Source organism: Mandrillus leucophaeus, unplaced genomic scaffold (assembly GCF_000951045.1).
Source record: "Mandrillus leucophaeus isolate KB7577 unplaced genomic scaffold, Mleu.le_1.0 Scaffold524, whole genome shotgun sequence".
Taxonomy (NCBI): Eukaryota; Metazoa; Chordata; class Mammalia; order Primates; family Cercopithecidae; genus Mandrillus; species Mandrillus leucophaeus.
The window spans coordinates 1733310-1755524 of NW_012105631.1; the positions used below are offsets into that span (position 1 = coordinate 1733310).

Consider the following 22215-nt stretch of genomic DNA (forward strand, 5'->3'; position numbering starts at 1 on the left):
AATTTGACACTCTGTCATACTATTAGCAAATGTGAAAGCAAATTTTTTGTGTACAAGAGAGTTCAGACAGTACATATTCATTCTGAAAAACTACTCAAGGATATACTGCAATCAAAAGAAAAGGAATCCAAGAAAGATGAGGTAAGGCATAGAAAAGGACTGCTGAGTTTGATCCAGAAGGAATGATCAGTATGCTTAGTAAATTCCTCCTTGAGCTTCACTGTGTGATAACAGTAACTAATATTTACATAATAATGTTGTGAATGCTAGTTGTATAATCAAATTTTACATAAATATGAAACAAATTTTATAACCACAGAACAGTAGCTATTATAAACCTTACCAACCTAAAAGCAATCATTTAACCAAAAAGGGGAGAATGGGTAGGGGAAAAGAACGGGAAAGAAAGGTAAATGTGCAAACTATTTCATCTCTCATCACAAGTCACCAATAGATATGTCTAAAGTTGGTAAGTCAAAAATATAGGTTTATTATAGATATATTATAAATATAGGTATATTATAAATATAGGCATATTATTTAACAGTGGGTGAACTGAAAAACTATAATCAAAATCATTAAGTAGGTAGAGGGTAGGAAAGTGAAAGGGAAGCTGTATGTACTAAATTCCTTACTCACAATATTTGGAAGGCAATAAAATGATCTAAACTTCAGGGATGTATTATATAATGTTCTAAGGATAACCCTTTAGGTAATGAGACCGAGTGGATGAGAAGAGAGACTTGTACTTTTTCTATATATCCTTCCACATGAAATTTTTTTACCATTTGTACTCATCATTTATGTAATTCCAAAGCTAGACAAATATATTCAAAGAAATAAGCAAATAAGTAACTTATACACATATGTATATAACAATAAATATGTTTAAAAACTATAGCAGATTTGAAACATCCTTAGAGATATATACCATGGTTTGGAAAGACAGTCACTGCATATGAACTGAAAAATAGCGAGTTTTGGATCAGATGATACATGATCGCAACTGGGTAAAAACAAATTATGTGTATATGTGTATGAACATGCCTAGAAAATATCTGGAAGGAGATTCACAAAACTGTTTAACAATGTTCACCTACTAAGAAGTGGTTTTAGAGGAGTTGAGCATCATAGCTTTTGCCTCTTAATATATAAACTTCTTTATCATTTCCATGTTTTTCAACAAGCCCGTATATATCGCGTGATTAAGAAAACAGGGGCCTGGCGTGGTGGCTCACGCCTGTAATCCCAGCACTTTGCAAGGCTGAGGTGGGAGGATCAGGAGGTCAGGAGATCGAGATCATCCTGGCTAACACGGTGAAACCCTGTCTCTACTAAAAATACAAAAAAATTAGTCGGGCGTGGTGGGGAGGCGCCTGTAGTCAGTACCAGCTACTCGGGAGGCTGAGGCAGGAGAATGGTGTGAACCTGGGAGGCGGAACTTGCAGTGAGCCAAGATCGGGTCACTGCACTCCAGCCTGGGCCACAGAGCCAGACTCCATCTCAAAAAACAAAAAAGGAAAGAAAATAGGGAAGTGAAATTTTCTCTGTTTGCTGATGACATAATCATATATACAGAAAGCACCAAAAATTTCATCTAAAAACTGATAAACAAATGTGGTAAATTTGCAGGATACAAAATCAACATGCAAAAATCAGTAGCTTTTCTATATAATAATAAAGAATTATCCAAAAAGGAAATTGAGAAAACAATTCCATTTACAATACCAAAACAGCAAAATACTTGGGGTAAATATAACCAAGGAGGTGAAACACCTGACTACCAAAAACTACAGAACACAGATAAAAGAAATGGAGGAAAACACAAATAAATGAAAAAAGTATACCTCTTCATGGAGTGGAAAAATTAATATTGTTAAAAAATCTATGCTATCCAAAGTGATCTACAGATTCAAGGCACTGCCTATCAAAATTCCAATGCCATTTTTCACAGAAATAGAAAAAATAATCTTTAAATCTGTATGGAACCAAAAAGACCTCAATTAACCAAAACAATCTTGAGCAAAAAGAACAAAGCTAGAGGCATCAAACTCTCTGATTTCAAGATATATTATAAAGCTACTGTAATCAAAGTAGTATGATACAGGCATAAAAACAGACACATAAATTAATGGAACAGAATAGAAGGCCCAGAAATAAACCCACACATGTAAGATCAATTTATTTATAACAAAAGTGCTAAGAATACACAATAGGGAAAGGACAGCCTCTTTAATAAATGGTGTTGGGAAAACTGGATATCCACGTATAAAAAAATGGAAGTGACACTTATGCCATATTAAAAATCCACTCAAAATGGATTAAACTTTTTAAAAAATAGCTGAAACTATATAACTACTAGAAGAAAATATAGGAGAAATGCTCGATGACATTGGTTTGGGAAATGAGTTTTTTGGATACAATCTTGAATGCACAGGCAACAAAAGCAAAAATAGTTTGATAGCATGAAACCAAAAAGCTTTCTGCACAGCAAAGTAAACAATTGACAAAGTGAAAAGACAACCCACAGAGTGGGGGAAAATATTTGCAAACCATAAATCTAATAAGGGGTTAATATTCAAAATATATAAGGAATTCAAACAATTCAAAAGGAAGAAAACAAATAAGCTAATCAAAAATGGCCAAAGGACATGAATATCTGGATTTTGATTTTCTTGAGAAAGATAATCTAAGGAGTTTCACACTTTGGAATACCAGCTGTGGTGAGGGTGGGTGAAGTCCCAGGACTGAAAACAAGCGACTACTAAGCTACTAAGTCTGCATTCTGAATGGTGGGATCACTCTTACCCACATTGTAACTTTCATGAAACAGACAACCAGGCTTTTACCCCCTGGAAAGAGACTGAAAAATTATAGATCTGGAGAAATCAATCCATTACAGATAAAACATTGCAATGAAGCTCATTAATCCAAACACTCTGTTCAAGGAGCATACAGGGCTCCAATTAACATTTTTAGTTCCTTATGTAGAAAACGAATGGATAGTCAAATATTTATGACAAGCCTTCAAAATCAACAGCAAGAGCAAAGGAAGGCAGGGAGGGAGGAAGGAAGGCAGGAATGGAGGAAGTCTAGAGAGAAGAGATAATTCGGGGACCAGAAAAAGTGTTTTTTAAAAAGCCTATAATGAATATCCTCAGAGAAATAAGGGAGCACTGTAACAACGAACCCAAATCTATGCAAAAATATATATTTACATTATTCATTTTATACATATTTATAAGAAACATTTAGAGGACAAAGAATATCTCTTGAAAATTAAAAACAGGACGGGCACAATTTTTAAAAATTCATTAGAACAACTGGAAGACAAAGTTGAAGAAATCTTTAAAAATAGTCCTGCCTACCCCTATCCCATAAAAGAAAACCAACTTGAAAGGGTCCATTAAGTATGTGCCCAGCATAATAAATGAAAAAGAGTACATGATTATGCAATTTCAGAACACCAAAATCAAAGAGCCACAAGGCTTGGGTGAGGTAGGGGGCTGTGGTAAGAAGCCACATACTTTTGTTTGTTTGGTTGGTTTGGTTTGGTTTTTCCCTTGGTCGTGGTTGTGGTTTGTAAGGGAAAGAAAACTCTATCACTATTTAATTTGTTGCCGGATTGCTGTAGTAAAAGATCCCATTTGAAAAGGAATGACATCAACCAGGGGCCCAACACTACATCCGGGATACATGCAGATGGCTGAGGTCAACACCCAAACAGGCAAGTGAGGGATGGCAGAGTGGAAACCCTATTTCAGGGTGCTGCCATGGTCCTCTCAGGGAACAGGGGGCAGAACTGGGATGGCTTAGGTAACCCACTTGGGTTTGAAGAAACCACAAAAATTCTTCCATCTGAGCCTCCTAAAGGGCCTCAGGATAAGAATAAAGGGAAAGCAGGTCTCTGGCAGTACTCCAAACACACCTAGGTGCATGTTTCAATACATCTATGCAGAACCCAACCTCAGAGACTCCCTTGAAGCAGCAGAATGCCGAGAAGATTCCAGAAGCTCTTGAGCCTAAATAAGAGACAAGCAGTATACTAGTGGATCCTACTCCCTTTTCACTGTCCCCTACCCACTCAACATCTGCTCCCTCCTCACCTCCATTGCTTTCCACGGTCGTTCATTAGCATCACTGCCTCACACACAGTTTCCACTTCCTGGTCCCTTTCTTGACTCATCATACTCATTTTTCAGAACTGCTGCCCTGTCAGATTCAACTGTCTGCCAGCCGCCCATGCAGATGATCCGACTGAAGAAGAATCCACAACTACACCTCACAACCCAACACCAGGTAGGCTAGTAACACAGCTCAGCAGCCATGCTATTTACTTTCCCTCCCTATTCTATTTACTTTCCCTCTCTCCTAAAAGACTGCTGCACAACTACTCTTGCCACTTTGACCTCTCACACTGTCTGCCCCACATTCACTCTCAGCTGATGAACTTGCTCCGAATTCCCTGAAGAATCGAGGCTGTCAAAAGAGAACATCCACAGAACCACATGTGCCCAGAGCAGCCCACTCTCCCTTCCTGCCTGTCCTCCTCTGTGAAGACATTCCCTCCTCCAGTGCACAGGGTTCCACCTTCCTATCTATGTGATGGCATCCCAGTAGCCATTCCCCATCTCCCTCCTTTGAAAGAGCTGCTTATACGGAAGGATGTTTCCAATACCTTCCGTCCCATTTTCTCATGAGCTCATTCCAAGTATACCTCCACCCCCTCCCTCTATCACGGCTGCTGTTGACAAGATGGAAAATTATCAATTCTCACCCTACTTGACCCAATAGCAGCATTTGATACAGCTGATCACTTTTTCATTTTACACCATCTTCATTTGTCTTTCACGATGCCACAGTGAGATGGACTCCATTTCAATCTCCTTTGCTGGTTCCCTCTCTTCTTTCTGAGTGTTCCAAGGCTCAATCTTTGGTCTCCTTCCCTTTCCTTTTTACACTCACTACTGTGCTAATCTCATTCATCATCTCCATGCTGAGGACCCATAACATTATATCAAGTCCAGACTCTCTCCCAAACTCCGGACATCTCCACTCAGATGGTCTAAAAACATCTCAAATTCAACATAGCCAACACTGAACTGATTTCCCTCCTCAAAAACTTATTCCACCTGTAGACTTCCGCATATCAGTTGTTGACTCAACTTTATCATTGATCAGGACAAAATAATCATCCATAACTGAATTCCTTCTCTCACTTACTACACCCAGCCCATTGGGAAAATCCTGTCAGTTCTACCTCAAGATATATTTGAAACATGATCACTCCTCACCATGTCTTCATTTCCACCCTTGTCAGAGTCACCATCGGTCTTCATTTCTCACCTAGATTGCTGGAACCTGTCCTACCTGCTCTCCCTGGCTCAATCTTTGGCTCCCTTTGGATGTCTTCTCAACCCAGCAGACAAAGAGAACACTTGTGACAAGTCAGATTGTGCTCTCAAAGTCCTGCAATGAGTTCTCATTTCCTTCAGAATAAAAGCCAAAATCTTAGTTGCCACAGGGACCCCCTTACTTTCCTGATCACATTTTCTCCCACTCCTGCTTCACTCTGCTCTAGCCACATTGGTCTTCTTCCTGTTTCTAGAATATTCCAGAACTGCTCTTGCTGTTAGGACTCTGCACTTGCTGGGCCATTTGCCTGGAATGCTGTTCCCTCCACATGGCTAACTTTCTCACCTCCTCCTTCAGGTGTTGCTCAAAGGATCTCTCAATGAGGCTTACTCTAACCTGACCCTCACCCTGCTCTGGCACTCCTAAACTGCTATCTCCAGCTCTTGTTTTCTTTTGTCCACAGTTCTTGTCAACTTTCAAAAATAGATAATTAAGTTGTCCACCATGTTTGCTTTCTTTCTGTCTCCCCCACTAGAACGTTAAGCACCAGCGAGGCAGGGCTTGGTGTATCCCAAAAACCAGAACACTGCTGGGCTCATAGCCTGTCTGGTGAAAAGTGCCGAATGAACAAAGTAATCAATGAACCTGGAGCTGCCATTTCCAACCAGACTATGGACACATTAAAGCAGTTTTTCTCTAAGCTTTTTTAAGTGTGGAGATTCCATTTGATTAATAAAATCTGAAGACCTACCCCTAACACCAGTATGTTTCAGGTACTGTTCTAGGAACAAAATGGATTAAAATTTCTGCCCTCATAGAACTTACATTTTATTGGCTCCATGGATTTATAAACATTTGAACACATAGTACATACATGTGTAAAACATATTATTTAATGTTTGGTGATCATATAGAGTAGTGAACATCTTACTTTAATGCATGCATTCTCAACAGGAGCAATTATTGTCTTTGATAGGACAAATGTTAGTTCTGGAGGTCAAGAAATCTTAAATATTACAGTGGCTTGTAGTCTCCCAAAGCTCAACCAACCTCAGTTTATTTTTGCTCTCACCAAATGCAATTTGATACAAATTTTCTAATTTAAAAAAAAAAAGAATTGAGGCACCACAATAATGTGTCAGGCTTCCTGGATTCATAGATCTTAGCACCATCCATGCTCCAGAAAGACCCCCAGCTTGGCTGTGGAACCTCTAAGGTTTCAGGACTACAACCCCCTCAAAAGCTGGTGGAGGTAGGAGCCTCCCACAGCACGGCATTGGCACAGGGACTCTTCACTGAAATATAGGAATATAAAGATTAAGAAAAAGATGAGACTGGGGGCAAGGGAGAGACAAAGAAAAAGGCTGTGATTATTTATCCTAAGAAACTTTTTTAAAAAAGAAAAAATAAAAGCTCATGAGAAAATAAGCATTTGAGTTTGTTCATGGATAGAAAAAGATGTGTGCCGCACCAGTGATTCCTAACAATTAAGAACTTATGCTGTCACAAATGACTAAGTGATCTTTCACTAAGGTTGATTAATGACATAATTCAAACAAAGATGGAAGAGACAACCCAACCTCTACACCTGAGAAGGCAAGGGTTGAATAGGGGGCATTTCCTGCTAAACACTTAGTCTTGACATGGCCAGTTCACACATCAGGGAGTGTTTACACTTGCACACTTAGGTGGAGAGTTCTGGAGCTCATCAGAGATGCCCATCCTGGCCTCCCAAGCCCTTCATCCCACTCTGCCCTCCTTGTTGATGGCAGCACCCCCTGCAGATGCATAGAACATCTCTCCGTAACCACATACACACACACACACACACACACACACACACACACGGGAAGTTTTTCTCTTCCAATGGAAGCGGTAGAACTCGACTTCAAATTTATCATCTTTGAATCCCAAAGACGGGCAAAAGAGAAGTGATGCAAAAACTTCAGGTCATCAAAGCTGTTGGCTCGCAACCGGCACTGAGGCTGGGTTCTGAGGTACAGGGGAGTGATGCTTTCTGAAAACAGCTATTCAGTGTCTGTTCACCACTTGTACTCAAAACCACATTGTTCTCTCACGTACAGATAATTTCCCTTCAATATAAGAACTGTTCTTAGAGGTAAATGAGTGTGTGCATTTTGACCTATAACATACATTTTTAGAAACATGCACACAGTACAATGTTATGTGCACAGAATCTCAACAGTCAAATTGTTTGAATGGCCAGAACTTTTCACAAAGCCACAAGATAACAATGAAATTCACAATGACCAACTGCCACATCCTGGAACACCTTCTGAATTACAAGATGAAGCAGCATTGTGCAATGGCCTTATGGGTGCACAGGAACCACACTGCCCAGAGCTCCACCTCTCTTTAGTCAAGCTACTTATCATCTCGATGCCTCTGTTTCTTTATCTGCAAAATGCCCACAAAAATAGTCCCTAACTCATAGGGATGTTGTGAAGATAATAAACACTCAATAAATGGTAGAGATTTTTTTTTCCCCAAAAGAGCCTTAGTGTGAATTTTATATTACTGTGTTCTAATTCCTTTTCAAAGTTATAATCTATCTATGGTATAAGTTGACACTCACCAAGTCAAAATATTCATTAAACAGGATACCTCATTCTAAAATTATGAAGTTTATTATTGTAGCAGAGACTGCTCTTTGCCCACCAAATATCCATTCAACTCTTTTTATTAAGAGAACTCATTTATTCCAGGTACAATGTGCACAGCTTAAAGACTGTATTTCCAGCATTCCTTTTAGACAGATGTATCTAAAGTTCTGACCAGTGGATATAACAGGAAGCACAGAGTGTGATGGCTGAAGCTCCAGTAGCCCCATTAGGCCAGGAGTCCACCTTCACAATGGAAGCCTGTGCCAGGATAAGGGAACCGAAGGTCAGATGGGCTTGGGTCCCTTTGACTGTGGAGTTGCCATACCACTGGCAAAATACATCTAGATTAATTTTATGTAAGAGAAAAAATAAACTGTGTCTTGGTTATGCCAAGGCTTTATCTTGGGGTTTTCTGTAATATGTGGTTGATTCAAATCCTAAAACAGTCACATTTGAAATAGGATTTATTCTATAATAGATTCTATTTCTTACCTCTGTATTCTTGTACCTAATTCATTTAAGTATTTGCATGTATAAATACTTTAAGCTTGTAGGATAACTTAAAGCATTTAAATGTAGCCCCAAATCTAGTTAATATTAACTCCCAAAACTGGCAGGGGTCAATAGCTAGAATTTTTTTTTCTTAATTGTAACAACATGTAAAAACAAAACAATCAAATTTTAATCACTTTTGGTTAGTTGTAATAAGATTGTTAGAAAATAAAGGCATGAAAGCATGAAGGCAGATCACAAAACACATGTAAAAAGAAATACACAAGCTGAATGTTTAAAATGCTTTTTAGAAACTGGTTTCTATCCCAGTTTTGCAAAATTCCAGGTTCTCTCATGATTTTCTGTTCAGCTACGTAACAGTCTTAAAAACTTAGGCTCAAATTAATTATATTGAAATCCTCAAAACCACCAACAATGATAATAGCGAATATTTTTGAATACTTACTAGGGGACTGGGTTGCCCTATGGCAAAAGCTGTGTCCTTCAATGGCTGTAATATACAGACATGTATTTGTCACATGGAAGACAGAGAAAGGAGAAAGGTTTTTTTTTTTTTTTTTGGAAAAGAGCCAAATAATGATAAAATGATACAACTCTTTAAACATGCACAGTCACTTCTTTAGCCTATGCTAAGAGTTTCAATAAAAATGTCCTAGAATTCAAATTGTTTCCCTAATACTAAACTATTCTGTTATTAACCTTTCTCTACCTCAGTGGTGTCATCCATAAGTTGGCAATAAAATGGGGAAAATAAAAGCACTCGGCTGAGTTAATAGGGGTAAAATGCTTGAAACAGCACCTGGCACACAATTAGCTGCTATCTGCAACAGATAAATTAGTAAACTCTGCTCCATTTCTGCTCCTTCATGTGTGAAATGGGCAGATATTAATAACAGTATTCATATTCCTCATGAAATAACTGGTGCAGTAGAATGAAAGTTCCGTGAAGGCAGAGATTTGGTCAATTTTGCTCTCTGGTGTATTTTCACACACAGAACTCAAAGAACTAAAAACAGAACTACCATTCAACCAAGGAATCCCACTACTGGGTACATACTCAAAGGATTATATATCATTCTACCATAAAGACACATGCACGTGTATGTTCATTACAGCACTATTCACGATAGTAATGACATGGAAGCAACGTAAATGTCCACCAGTGGTAGACTGGAGGAAGAAAACGTGGTACATAGACACCATGGCATACTCTGCAGCCATAAAAAGAAAGAAAGAGATCATGTCCTTTGCAGAAACATGGATGGAATTGGAGACCATTATCCTTAGCAAACTAACACAGAAGCAGAAAACCTGATCATGCATATTCTCACTTATAAGTGGGAGCTAAATAATGAGAACACATGGGCAAAAAGAGGGGAGCAACAGACCCTGGGGCCTGTATCAGGGAGGGTGAGAGGAGGAGAGGTTCAGAAAAAAAATACTGTTGGGTACTACGCTTAGTACCTGGGTGACAAATAATCTGTACGCCAAGCCCCAAGTCACGAGTTTGCCTATATAAAAAACTTGCACATGTACCCATGAATCTAAAATAAAAATTAAATATTTTTTTAAAATAACAGTTCCTAGCACACAGGAGTTCATCCAAGAACTGTTAAATGAAATGAAACTGTTTGTACTATTATTATCAGATGCTGTCAGAGCCGCAAGTATCACCTATTTCTATTTATTTATTCTACCTTACTTCATTGGCTTATTGATTTATCTTCTTGCAATGTGTTTATATTCTTATCCAAGAATCAAATCTAAAGTTTTAGATAAGAGAAATCCCCTATGAATTTAATATTATTTTTATTCTATTTTTGCTATGAAATATCTGTTTCTTTTTTATATGTGCTACGAAAAGTAATATAACTTCATTTTGGTAAAATGTATATAACATAAGATTTACCATTTCAACCCTTTTTATGTATACAATTTAATGGTAGTAAGTACATTCACACTGTTGCACAACCAACACTACTATCTAGCTCTAGAATATACCCTCTTTTTAAAAAATACCGCTTCTGTGATATGTGAAGTTTAGTTTATTAAAAGTAATCAAGGCAAAGCAAATCAAAAATTACTTAACTGGGCAATAATAACCATTTACCCATTTTGACAATCACTGTCATGCTAAAGATTCCGTCAAAGTGGTCTTGCTATTTGTTAGGCAAACAAATCTATTTAGGTAGATCTCTCTGATTTTACGAGATTGGGGCTACGTGTTTTGACGTGTATATGTTAGATACTAATTGACTATTTGATTTTATTTGATTATACATCTACATATTTGTGAATCTTTTTAATTTGAAACCTCTCCTAACCAGGTTCAGTGGACCCTCCCACTTCCACAGACCCAGTGAAAAGGCAGCATTGGTCTGGATCGCAGTTCAGGGAGTTACAAGATCTACTTGGGAAGGGACAACATATTTTTCCGGCTATATCTCTGAATTGTAGACAGCAATAAAGAAAAAACCAAACCTGACTGTATTCCATTGCTGCCTTATTGATGCAAAAAGAAAAACGCTGACAGATAGAACTTGAATGCATGTTTTGGAAGAAATTCTTCTATAGCTCAGGGCCTTGAATGAATTTTTATATTTAAACCATTCATCTACCTAGTTTTAAAATATGCATTTCAAATGCCATAAGCAAACATCTTGACCACGTAAAAAGAACCAAATGTTATGATGTGCCATGTTATTCTATGAAGAGACACTTTTAACACCTCCAGAGAGGGAACTGCCCACCGTTTTATTGGGATTTGTATTTATGAAAGTCACATAATGAATACATGTAACACTACAAAAAGAAACTTTAATTCCCCCTAAGAAAAGGGTACTTCCATCGTTTTATTACATTTCCCCTTCATTTAGCAATCACACTTCTGCTTTTTCCTACTATTGTATTAGGGGCTCTGCTAGATGCAGATAGCTAAGTGATGAATCCTAGACTAAAAGGACAAGGCCACTTGTTTTTAAAACTAAATCATGGTGAATTTGTCTCAAGAATTTTAAAACAGAACTTAGATTTTAACACGTCAAGCAATTTACTTACAAGGGAGAATGCTCCTTAGAAGTACCCATTGGAAGTTGAGCAAACTGCATGGACCAGTTTAGTAACCAAGGCAACAGAATTGAAACCCTAAGATTCCCTGGAACTAGGGGTTCCCAATCAGGAATAGTTAATTTCGTCATGAATTAACATTCTATTTCAATGTGCAACCATGTTCCTGAGACAACCATGTTCTTGAGACAAGGGATTTAGTTCACGCTAGCAAGAAAAATGCCTAATGGGGGTAATTAAGAAAGGGCGGGGTAAAAGGAGAGAAGTAATAATTGTGCCAAAAATAAACAGTCAGTTTAGATTGTAGTCTAAAGTAAAGACAACCATGCAAATCTACAGGTTAGAGCTCTCTGGTTCCTGTGAAAGAAGGCAATAACATGAAAGTGGTATGAAACAAATTTCAAATATATTCAGAGAGCTTTCTCTAGGGAGTTATATAGGAAACAGGTGAATTCTTCTCTTTTCATTCTGCTCCACTGTAAGATTCCCTCCAAGGTCCTCACTGTATTCTTTTTTTTTTTTTTTTTTTTTTTTTAGGACGGAGTCTCCCTCTGTCGCCCAGGCTGGAGTGCAGTGGCCGGATCTCAGCTCACTGCAAGCTCCGCCTCCCGGGTTCACGCCATTCTCCTGCCTCAGCCTCCCGAGCAGCTGGGACTACAGGCGCCTGCCACCACGCCTGGCTAATTTTTTGTATTTTTAGTAGAGACGGAGTTTCACCGTGTTGGCCAGGATGATCTTGATCTCTTGACCTTGTGATTCGCCCGCCTCTGCCTCCCAAAGTGCTGGGATTACAGGCGTGAGCCACCGCGCCCGAACGGTCCTCACTGTTTTCTATTCTCTCACTCACTTAGTTCTCATTAGAGGCCACACCTATTTTCTCCCCTTTTTGCAGTTCTCTGGTCTTCAACTCCTAAAGAAAATTAACCTCTTTCATCACTAAGATGTAACGTCCCTTGTAGGCAGTAAAGTTGGAATTTTGGCTTAGCTATGTTGATACTTAGGGGCAGAGAGAGGTTAGCACACAATGGGTCTAAATATACACCACTGTGGGGGATAAATGGCTTCCAGGGATCTGGATGCAGAATAAATTAAGCCAGAAGGATTCAATGCAGTCACCTCAGAAAGTCAGTCACATGTATCTTGGAGAAGCCACATGGTTTCAGGGTCATTCTAAGAACGCAGCTATACTATAATCAGCCCAAGTGGCCATCACATTGAGGAATCTCAATCTGTGAAAAATAATATTTCAATAAAAAAGGAGAACACTTGTTTTGTTAAAGGAGTGGTAACTTCACGTGGTTATTTGTCATAGGTTTTATTTAAATGAATGTTACCCTGACTACATTAAAATATGATTTATTTAATTTAAATTTATTTTGCACATATACAACTTTTAAAGAACAAGTTCACGGCTTAAGCAAATTAAACTCAGATTGTAGAAATACTTCTCATTTGCAAAGTCTTCTGGATAAAAATAGATACCCAGCCAATAAAGACTATTCACCTTTTCATTTCAAAAAGGAAATTCAACCATAATATAAACTCATCATCCAGCAACAAATATATCATGAAAGAAAGAAGAAAATAATTAAGAGTTATTATTGTGTCTTAGACCCCAGTGGATTCAGTCCTGCAAGATACTCTGGACCAAGGACTAGTTGTTCTGTAACAGCAAACTCAATTCAAAATTGTATTTGCTAAGCAGTTTGAAGTTTCAGAAAGGAGGTAGGAAGTCAGATGTCTCATTAGGGGAAAAAATGAGTAGAGAATCCGAATAGAGAGAAGGGAGTTCAGGGAATAAAACAAGGGAAAAATAAAATTAAGACATTATGTGAAGGGGAGAATGGCAGGGAAAAGGGTGGGCCAAGGAGATTGTCTGACTTAAGCAGATAATATTGGAAAGTAGAAATCAAATAAAATGGTCACCAGGCTTTTTACAAAGGTCTTTCCCAAGACTCTGTTGAAGAAAAGTTAACCTAGGGGTTAGGTACCCTGAGGCATAATCTGATTCTGCATTTTAAACTTTAGGGAATACTATTATTTACCTGTTAAAGCAATTACTAAGCTAGATAATAAAGTCCTAATGCCAAACTGTTAATTGAAGTGTTGTCTCTTCTAATATTCATGTCCACCTGAACCTTTACTTGTGATTGTATTTGGAGATCGGGTCTTTGCAGATGTAATCAAGTTAAGATGAAGTCATACTAGATTAGGGTGGGACCTAAATCCAAATGATAAAGTAGGATGTAGACCAAGCTGGTGACAGTGGAGCAGGAAAGAAGCATAAATTTAGAGATGGTGAAGAGGAGGAGCCAGTGGTACACAGTAAAGAGGAGTCAGGCACAAAGATGATTCCACTGTCGAATAAGGAACAAGGATGGAGGTCTCCCTGGCAGAAGGGAGAGGAGTAGGAGAAGCAACTGAGTTTGATGGTAAAGGGACAAAGAGGGAAACAGCTAGTTTGTTTGCAGAGGCTAAAAGTTAACAGCTGAGGCTCTGAGTGGACTAACTTTTCAAGTTGGTTCAAAGCGGTAGGAAGAATGAAAGAATTTGGGAGGACAGATGGGAAAAGTGAGAATGGAACATCCTTTACTCTTGGGGAACAATTTTGATGTCCTATTACAAACAAATGGTACTTCACCGGATTACCTATCAGTACTGGTCTTATTTAAATGCCTCAAGTCTCATGGATTTCTATCTTTTATTTCTAAGATTAATTAAAAGTTACTAAATACGTCCAAGCAGGACACATGAATCACACTATCTATGCAGTTAATATAAATTAAGTGAAACTGTAATTTTGAATAAATAAGTTTTTTTTTAATTTTTGATTTCAGAATTGGAAAAAATAATCAAACAAGTAGGCCAATGGGTCCTATCTTTCCCCCTACTTGAAAGCTCTTAGCCAATAGTAAACTTGGAAGTCAAGTATAAAAGAAGTCTGAAAAATACTTCTGTAGGAGGCTGTTCAACAAATGAAATTGAAACAATGGTGGAGTCATCTGTATGAAAACCATGTTGGAGCCCCACCTCACATAGCATACCAGAATGAATTCAAATGCATCAAAGATGCAAAAAAAAGGATAAACTACTAAAGTACCAGAGGAAAGCATTATTCTGAAGGTTAAAATCTTTTACAAGGTATTTATGAGGTAGATGCATGAAACTGTTACAATTATAAATCAACTTCTGATGCGTGAAACTCTTACAATTATAAATCAACTTCTAAGCCAGTTCAGTGAACCACTTGGGTGGCCAGAAAAGAAATACATGAGAGTAAATGATTAGCCAAGTCTCTACTAGATGAGCTAAACCTTCTTCCTTAAATCAATAGCTCCTTATTTCTTTTACTTCAAAAATACAATAGAAGAAAATTCTATTTTTAATACACTTTGTATTAATTTCCAAGGGCTCCCATACAAAGTATCAAAAACTAGGTGGCTTCAAAAACAACAGAAATGTATGCCTCACAGTTCTGGAGGCTAGACATCTGAAATCAAGGCCATGCTCTCTCTCAGGGTTTCAGGGGAGATCCACTCTGGCCCCTTCTAGTTTCCAATGTTGGCCAGTAAACCTTGGCATTCCTCAGCTTGCAGACCTAGCACTCCAGTCACATGACTGTCCTCTCCCTGTGTCTCTTCATGTCATCTTCCTCTGTGCATGTCTATTTCTGTGTCTAAATTTCCACTTTCATTAGAATGCCAGTCCTTATTGGATTAGGGCTGGTGCTAATGACCTCACTTGAACTTGATTACCTATATAAAGGCCCTATTTCCAAAGAAGGTCGAATTCTGAGATACTGAGGGTTAGGGCTTTAACATGTCTTTTTGAGGAGATGCAATTCAGCCTGTAACACACTTCAATCATAATATATCTATTACTTAAAACACACATTCTCCATGTCAAACCCCCTGGAAGTAGCAAAGCCACAGGCCAACCTTCCCCACAGGGTGCCCTGGGGACACCAAGCACCACGAGTCCACCATGTTCAACATAAACACAACCTGACCGAGACTCACTATATTAGCCTGTTTTCACATTGCTCATAAAGACATATCCCAGGCCAGGCAATTTACAAAAGAAAGAGGTTTAATGGACATACAGTTCCATGTGGCTGGGGAGGCCTCACAATCATGGCCGAAGGTGGAAGGCACATCTCACATGGAGGCAGACAAGAGAAGAAGAGCTTGTGCAGAAAAACTCCCCTTTTTAAAACCATCAGATCTCTTGAGACTTACTCACTATCACAGGAACACAGGAAAGACCTGCCCCCACGATTCAATTACCTACCACAACAGATGGGAATTCAAGATGAAATTTGGGTGGGGACACAGGAAAACCATATCACCCAATGACACAGAACCTGGAGGAGGGTGGGCAAAATGCCCCTGACATGTTTCTCAAATACTGTCCAGATGAAAAAAGGATTTTTAAAGGTTTAATAGCATCCAGGCCAATAAGCATCTATGAGGCTTCAAAGTTTCATATGAAAGAAAAATCCAGTCAACAACAGCTGCTTTCCTTGAGTTTCACCAGAGCTTCCACAGGAGCAGTAGAAAGCTGGGTGGGGTGACTTGGACATGGAACACTTGCAAAAAAGCTGCATATTGCCAGTCCAGAGGGGTTGCTATCATGCCTGCTAGGGCGATTCCAGCCCAATCCTAAGGCTCTTATTATACAGTGGGTGCAAAATCTAAATGGCAAATCTTGTCCTTAAACAGAGGCTTCTGTCATCTCTCCAGGATGTCTCCCATACATCCATGTCATGTTATCTTTCATTACCTTGCCAAAGCATGCTGCTGGACACCACAACAGCCTGACAGCAGGGTCTACTGGTCCAATGACAGGTTGGGAAACAGAGTCCTGGGAAGCCCTCCTAAATCTCTGGAATCTACAGGGACCTCCCAGAATTGAGTGTGTGCCTTCGAAGATGCTCCCAATTCCCAGATTGAGGTGTTACATCCTCTCCCAGAACCCTCATCCCTACTCACTTTAAGTTTCCAATTTCATTCACTAAGTGAAACTCACTTGTAAATAGACAGTTGAAGCCTGCTAAAGTCCTCAGAGTGCATGGCTCCATATTCCTCTAGCTATTTCTCTGTCCCTTACAAAAGAGAGGTTGGAAATGGAAATGGAGTCTCACTAAGGTGACTGTCCAGGAGATATCAGAACAACAGGTAGATTTTGAGGAGAAGAAAAAGGAGAAATGTCACAGCCTTAGAGAGCAGCTCTAGTTTATGGGAAAATTGAGCTGTAACAGGGCTCAGAGACTTCTGAAACTCAAGACTTTCAAAAATCACCTGTCATTTGTTCATTTATTCATTGATTCAAGCATTTCCTGAGCTCAAATCTGCTAATTTTAATGATGAGGATGAGGATGAGAGGCAGAGAAGCAAATTCCTGGATTCCTGGGGAACACAGACATAGAACGGGCCTTGAGCCCTGGAATAACTCACACAACCATGCATCCTCCAGACAACATAGAAACTGCCAAGAAACCTGAACTTGGGGCTGCCGGGAGGCATGTCCAGAAAGAGTAGATTGTCTACCCCTGGGGCCAAAACGGAGCAAGGAGGCCACCTGAAGTCAATGACAGGGAGTCAGGACTGAGGAGGAAGAGGGGCCTTCTAGAGTATTGAGTAGAGGGGGACTCGGCAGGAAAGAGGAAGGAGAAGGTCACCTAGTTTGCCACTAAAAGAATGAGGAAGTGGTTAAGGTGGCATGTTTCACACAAAGCCAAGCTGCCACTGAACTGCCCCTTGTCCTCTCTTCCTCTTCCTGGGCCAACACTCTCAGTGTACTCTCTCAGATCTGCGCCCAGCAGCAGCTCATGAGGCTGTCACACTTTTGGTTATAAGTATTTAACAGGCAATAAAAAACTCAGGGCTAGACATCTATCAAAATCTTCATAAAATATATAGAATTATAACACAAACTTGAAATATAACATTGCTTTTGAGACATGTAAAATTATGGTGAATTTTAGAAAAGGCTTAACTTTTAATAAATCAAAAGGACACTGTGGTGACACAATTCAAGCTTCTGGGGAAAAAATCTCAGATATATTTCATTAACACCAAAACTAAGAATGAACCACTGAATGATGCAATTGAGTGTGATGCTGAAATCAAAAATACAACCACTCTTTCAGTCAGTCATATTTTTTCCTTTTTAACCTTCAGCTCAATGATATTACAGTTATTGACTAGTTTTACCATGTGTAGAATAATAGCAAATTAAGATTTAGTAATCTACTTTTTAAAAAACTGAATTTCTACCCAGGGATAAGGCTATAAAATTCCTATTAAAGATAAACAAATTTCAGCAAACAATAAGGAGAAAATCTTCTCTATAGATAAATATAAAAAAGTAGATTGTGTTATAAAAAAGCATCTTTTATCAGAGCTGGCTTTGTAGGTTTTATCATTCTTATTGCTACTGTTGTTTTTAAACTGCAAAGAGAAAAAAAAAAAATCATTTCTTAAGGTCATCTTTATCCAGGTCTACTAGAAGTACTTTACAGATTGGAACTTGACTCTCACACTTTTATGATGCATTTTATCCTAAAGCTCTGCACATCTTAATTCTGAGTAGAGAAATGTATCAAGTCAAAAAATAAGCCCCAGGTATTAATGAAAAGGAAAATTCAATTTATAATCATCAACATTTGAAAATTTTGATAATATTCTGTTAATTAAAAAGAAGAAGAAGAAAGCACTTCTAGAACTATTAAGATAGCCCAAAGTATGGACTATTTTTGTTAAAAATTCATCATTCAAAATGAAGTCAATTCATAGTTTTTGTTATATTGACAGATATTCTGAGGATTATCCAAATGATCCATGAGGGTTTTTGTATCATATAGCTAATTCTGGGTATTTCCAGAACTGAACTGCTTGCCATTCTTCTTACTAATGATGTTTACTATTTCCTTCTTTATTTATTTATTTAGAGACAGAGTCTCGTTGTTGCCCAGGCTGGAGTGCAGTTGTGGGATCTCGGCTCACTGCAGTCTCTGCCTCCCAGGTTCAAGCAATTCTCCCACCTCAACATCCCAAGTAACTGGGACTACAGGTGTGTGCCACCAAGCCCACCTAATTTTTATATTTTTTTGTAGAGACAGGGTTTTGCCATTTTAAAAGCCAGGCTGGTCTTGATCTCCTAACCTTAGGTAATTCACCCACCCACACCTGCTGGGATTACAGGTGTGAGCCACTGTGCGCAGCCTATTTTCTCTTTTTAAAAATTACTATTATTATTGTCATTCTCAAGCTATTATCTCATAGACGTTATATTGTCTATATTAGATTTTCAGTGTGGGCTATATTTTTTAAATAACAGATGGTATTTGAATATATAAAAGATATAAATCCTTTTCAAAATGTTGCTTTGTGTATTTTTCTGAAAAGCTTGACAACCATCTGTAGAACTTTTGCAGAAGACTTTTTTCTTCCCTCATTTTTCGTCTCTTTAAAATCAATGACTATTTTTATTCTGCTTGGTCAGACAAGTAGGCCTTTGATTTACAACAGCTGTATTCCCATGGAACACACACAAACACACACATATATAATTTCATTTTGCCTTTATAATTTTTTTTAATTATCCAGTAAGAAGACATAGTTTATTGGTCTAAGGATTTTGGAATCATGCAGGTCTTTTAAACTAACATGATGAAGTTATAGAGTGGTTTTATTACATATCTTATTGCCATAAGTTTGTCTAACTCTGGCTTTAATAATTATATTTGAACAATTGCTAGCCTGTGTATAATATTTTCCTTTCCTTGACTTCTCCATTTTATTCCTAAATTCAGAAGATTATTGATGTGAATTCTTCAACTGCTGGTAATGTATTTGAGCTTAATTCCAGTTGTTACTAATGCTCTGCGATAGTTTATTATTATAAAAATGCCATGACAAGAATCTACTGATATGTAAGAAAATGTCTATACTTCAGTTCAGCAGTACTCCAGAGCTAACATTACCAAGATTTCATGAGGGAAAATATATGTTTACAGGAAAATAAAACTGAATAGCAACCAAGAGTTGGCTCTCAAATATATGACCATTAGTTTCTTTGTTTCTCTTTCCCTAAAATATAAGAACAAGGCAATAACAAATATAAAGAAAAAACTTACAGCCACATTACATTTATATTCCAACAAGTAACTTATAATGTATCTGCTTCATATAAAAATGCCAAAATATGTAGGTACTCAAGAAAACTTTTCATTCTGAAGATGATCAGGAATTTTTGTTTGCCAGTTCGACTGACATTGAAAACCTACATTTGCCTATTATTCTCCATGCTTCCATGTAACCTAATAACCACCCAAACCACCAAAATGGTGGCCTCTAACAAGGCTGGGTTCTGGTACTGCTGGCTTCTTATTCTACGGCCCACATGTTTATATGCTGATAGATGCAAATGCATGTAAGATTCTCTAAGGCCAGACATAAGTTCACTTGGCCTGTAACACAGCAGTGACCCTTGAAATGCAAGTACAAACTCCACATTTTTTAGTTTCATATTAAACATTTCATGCTTCGTAGGAAACAATTAATTTCATCTATTAAAAGAAACCAAATGAGAAAAACTCCAACTAAATCTATCACTCATTGAGTCTATAAGCCCAGAAAAAAATTTAACTTCCTCTTGCCTTGGTTCATCTACATTAGCTCCTGAATGGATACACTGGGGCAGGGAGAAAGCCATTTTCTAGTCTTGTTTCCATACAGACTTGAGTTCTTCTCCCTGAACAACAGGAGTAACAGTCCAATTTTACTATAACACCAGTTCTGAGAGAATCAGCTGAAAGAACAAGGTATCACTTCAGCCACTGTGTCTTTCTAAAAGTTTCTTTCAGGGATGATACCTTAATTTATTTTTCCATTGCCTTTCTCTTTCTCCTAAAATACTAAGCATACACCAGGTTGGATAAATAATTGGCATTCAGTAAGTAAACTTATTATTATCTCTTTAATCCATAAAGATCTTTCTTAACTTTTTTGTTGTTGTTTATTTTTTGAGACAGTCTTGCTCTGTCACCCAGGCTGGAGTGCAGTGGCACTCCACACAAACACGGTTCACTGTAGCTCCAACCTCCTGGACTCAAGCCATCCTCTCACCTCAGCCTCCCCAGTAGCTGGGACCACAGGTGTATGCCACTGCACCCAGGTAATTTTTTAAAATTTTTTGTAGAGACAGGGTTTAGCCACATTGCCCTGGCTGGCCTCAAGTTCCTGGGCTCAAGCAATCCTCCCACCTCAGCCTCAAAAAGTGCTAGGATTACAGGCATGAGCCACCACACCCAATCTTAAAAATCTTTTTAAGATAACATTGTTTTATTAATAATTGAGATGTTTTGAACAAAGGTCATTAATATTAAGAACTTTTGTAGATCACTTAGTGTCACAAGTTTCTGCTAATGTGAACATACACTATTAAATAGTTTTATCATGTAGTGTCCACCCTAAATCTTTTGGGTAAATAAGATGGGTTAAAAATAAATTATGTCAATTTAAAAATTTTAGTCTTCTGGATTTTTATTTTAAAATATTATTTCCTAATCTCCAGGAAAATTACAGTGTATTGATACTGAAAATGAACACATCTCCTATAACCTTGAAACCTATTACATAACATGTTATTGCTTCTTTTTTCCCCACTATTTCTCCCATGACATCACAACCAGTTCTTGAAAAGCTATTGACTCTTAAAAGTTGAGCTTCGCATTCTTACCTGGCACCCTCTTTGCCCAGTTGATCATGTGAACCAGCTCCCTGTCTGCCAGGTTGGTCAGTAAGCCCATCATCGAAGCTTCACTGAAGGGTCTGGTAGGATCATACTCGGAATAGAGTATAGGGGGTTCAGCATCCAGCAAGGCACTGACCATCTGGTCGGCCGTCAGGGACAAGGCCGGGCTGTTCTTCTTAGAGTGCTTGATCATGAGCGGGCTTGGCCAAAGGTTGGCAGCTCTCATGTCTCCAGCGGACCCCACTTCACCCCTGCCCTCCCCGTCATCTCTCTGGCGCTTGTGTTTCAACATTCTCCCTCCTCTTCGGTCTTTTCGTATCCCTGAAAACACAGGGGGAAGAAAAAACAATTAGTATTTTTTTTTCCCATGTAAACTTTTATACAAAAAATTTTCAAAGCTAACCGTCTTTCATTTTATTTGAAGAAATACTTTCAAGCACAGGTGAGCTGGTAAGTGTTTAACAAGTGGCTCTCCAAGAGAAGAAGAAAAAGACTTCTATTTGTAGCAGTTGCCAATTTTCATGGTGTAAATACTGCCACCATAACAAACTTCAGGCCACTTGTCTGACATCAAATGGCTTACAAAACTCCTGAAAATTGAACAGTAGGCTTTGGTGAGCCCGTACAAACTGACTCTGACACACCAGCTAGGGATGTGTGTAGGTAACGAGTGTTATAAAAAGAACAAAATTCTAATTTTAGTTATTCTTAAAATATGATTTAGCATCAAAGACTACTTCTGCTAGGAATATTCTTTTAATAGTAAATAAAAGGGCATTTTTAAAAGCATTTAGTCCAAGTAGACTTCTTAATGGGAAAGACTAAATAAGAATGACTTGCTCGTAAGGTATATTACAGCCTCTGGCCCCCTGGGGTGCTAAGTCCTTCACTGCTACTA

The 22215-nt window shown here is 38.3% G+C and overlaps 1 protein-coding gene across 6 annotated transcripts in view; it reads right to left on the minus strand.

Moving 5' to 3' along the window:
* The window catches only part of ESR1 (estrogen receptor 1), a 421968-nt gene that overhangs the window by 140196 nt on the left and 259557 nt on the right, over window positions 1-22215 (minus strand). For all 6 annotated transcript variants that reach the window (XM_011996801.1, XM_011996804.1, XM_011996802.1 and 3 more), the window contains one exon: window positions 21303-21638. In XM_011996801.1, the coding sequence (XP_011852191.1) occupies window positions 21303-21638 (336 nt within the window). The remainder of the gene's footprint in view (window positions 1-21302; window positions 21639-22215) is intronic.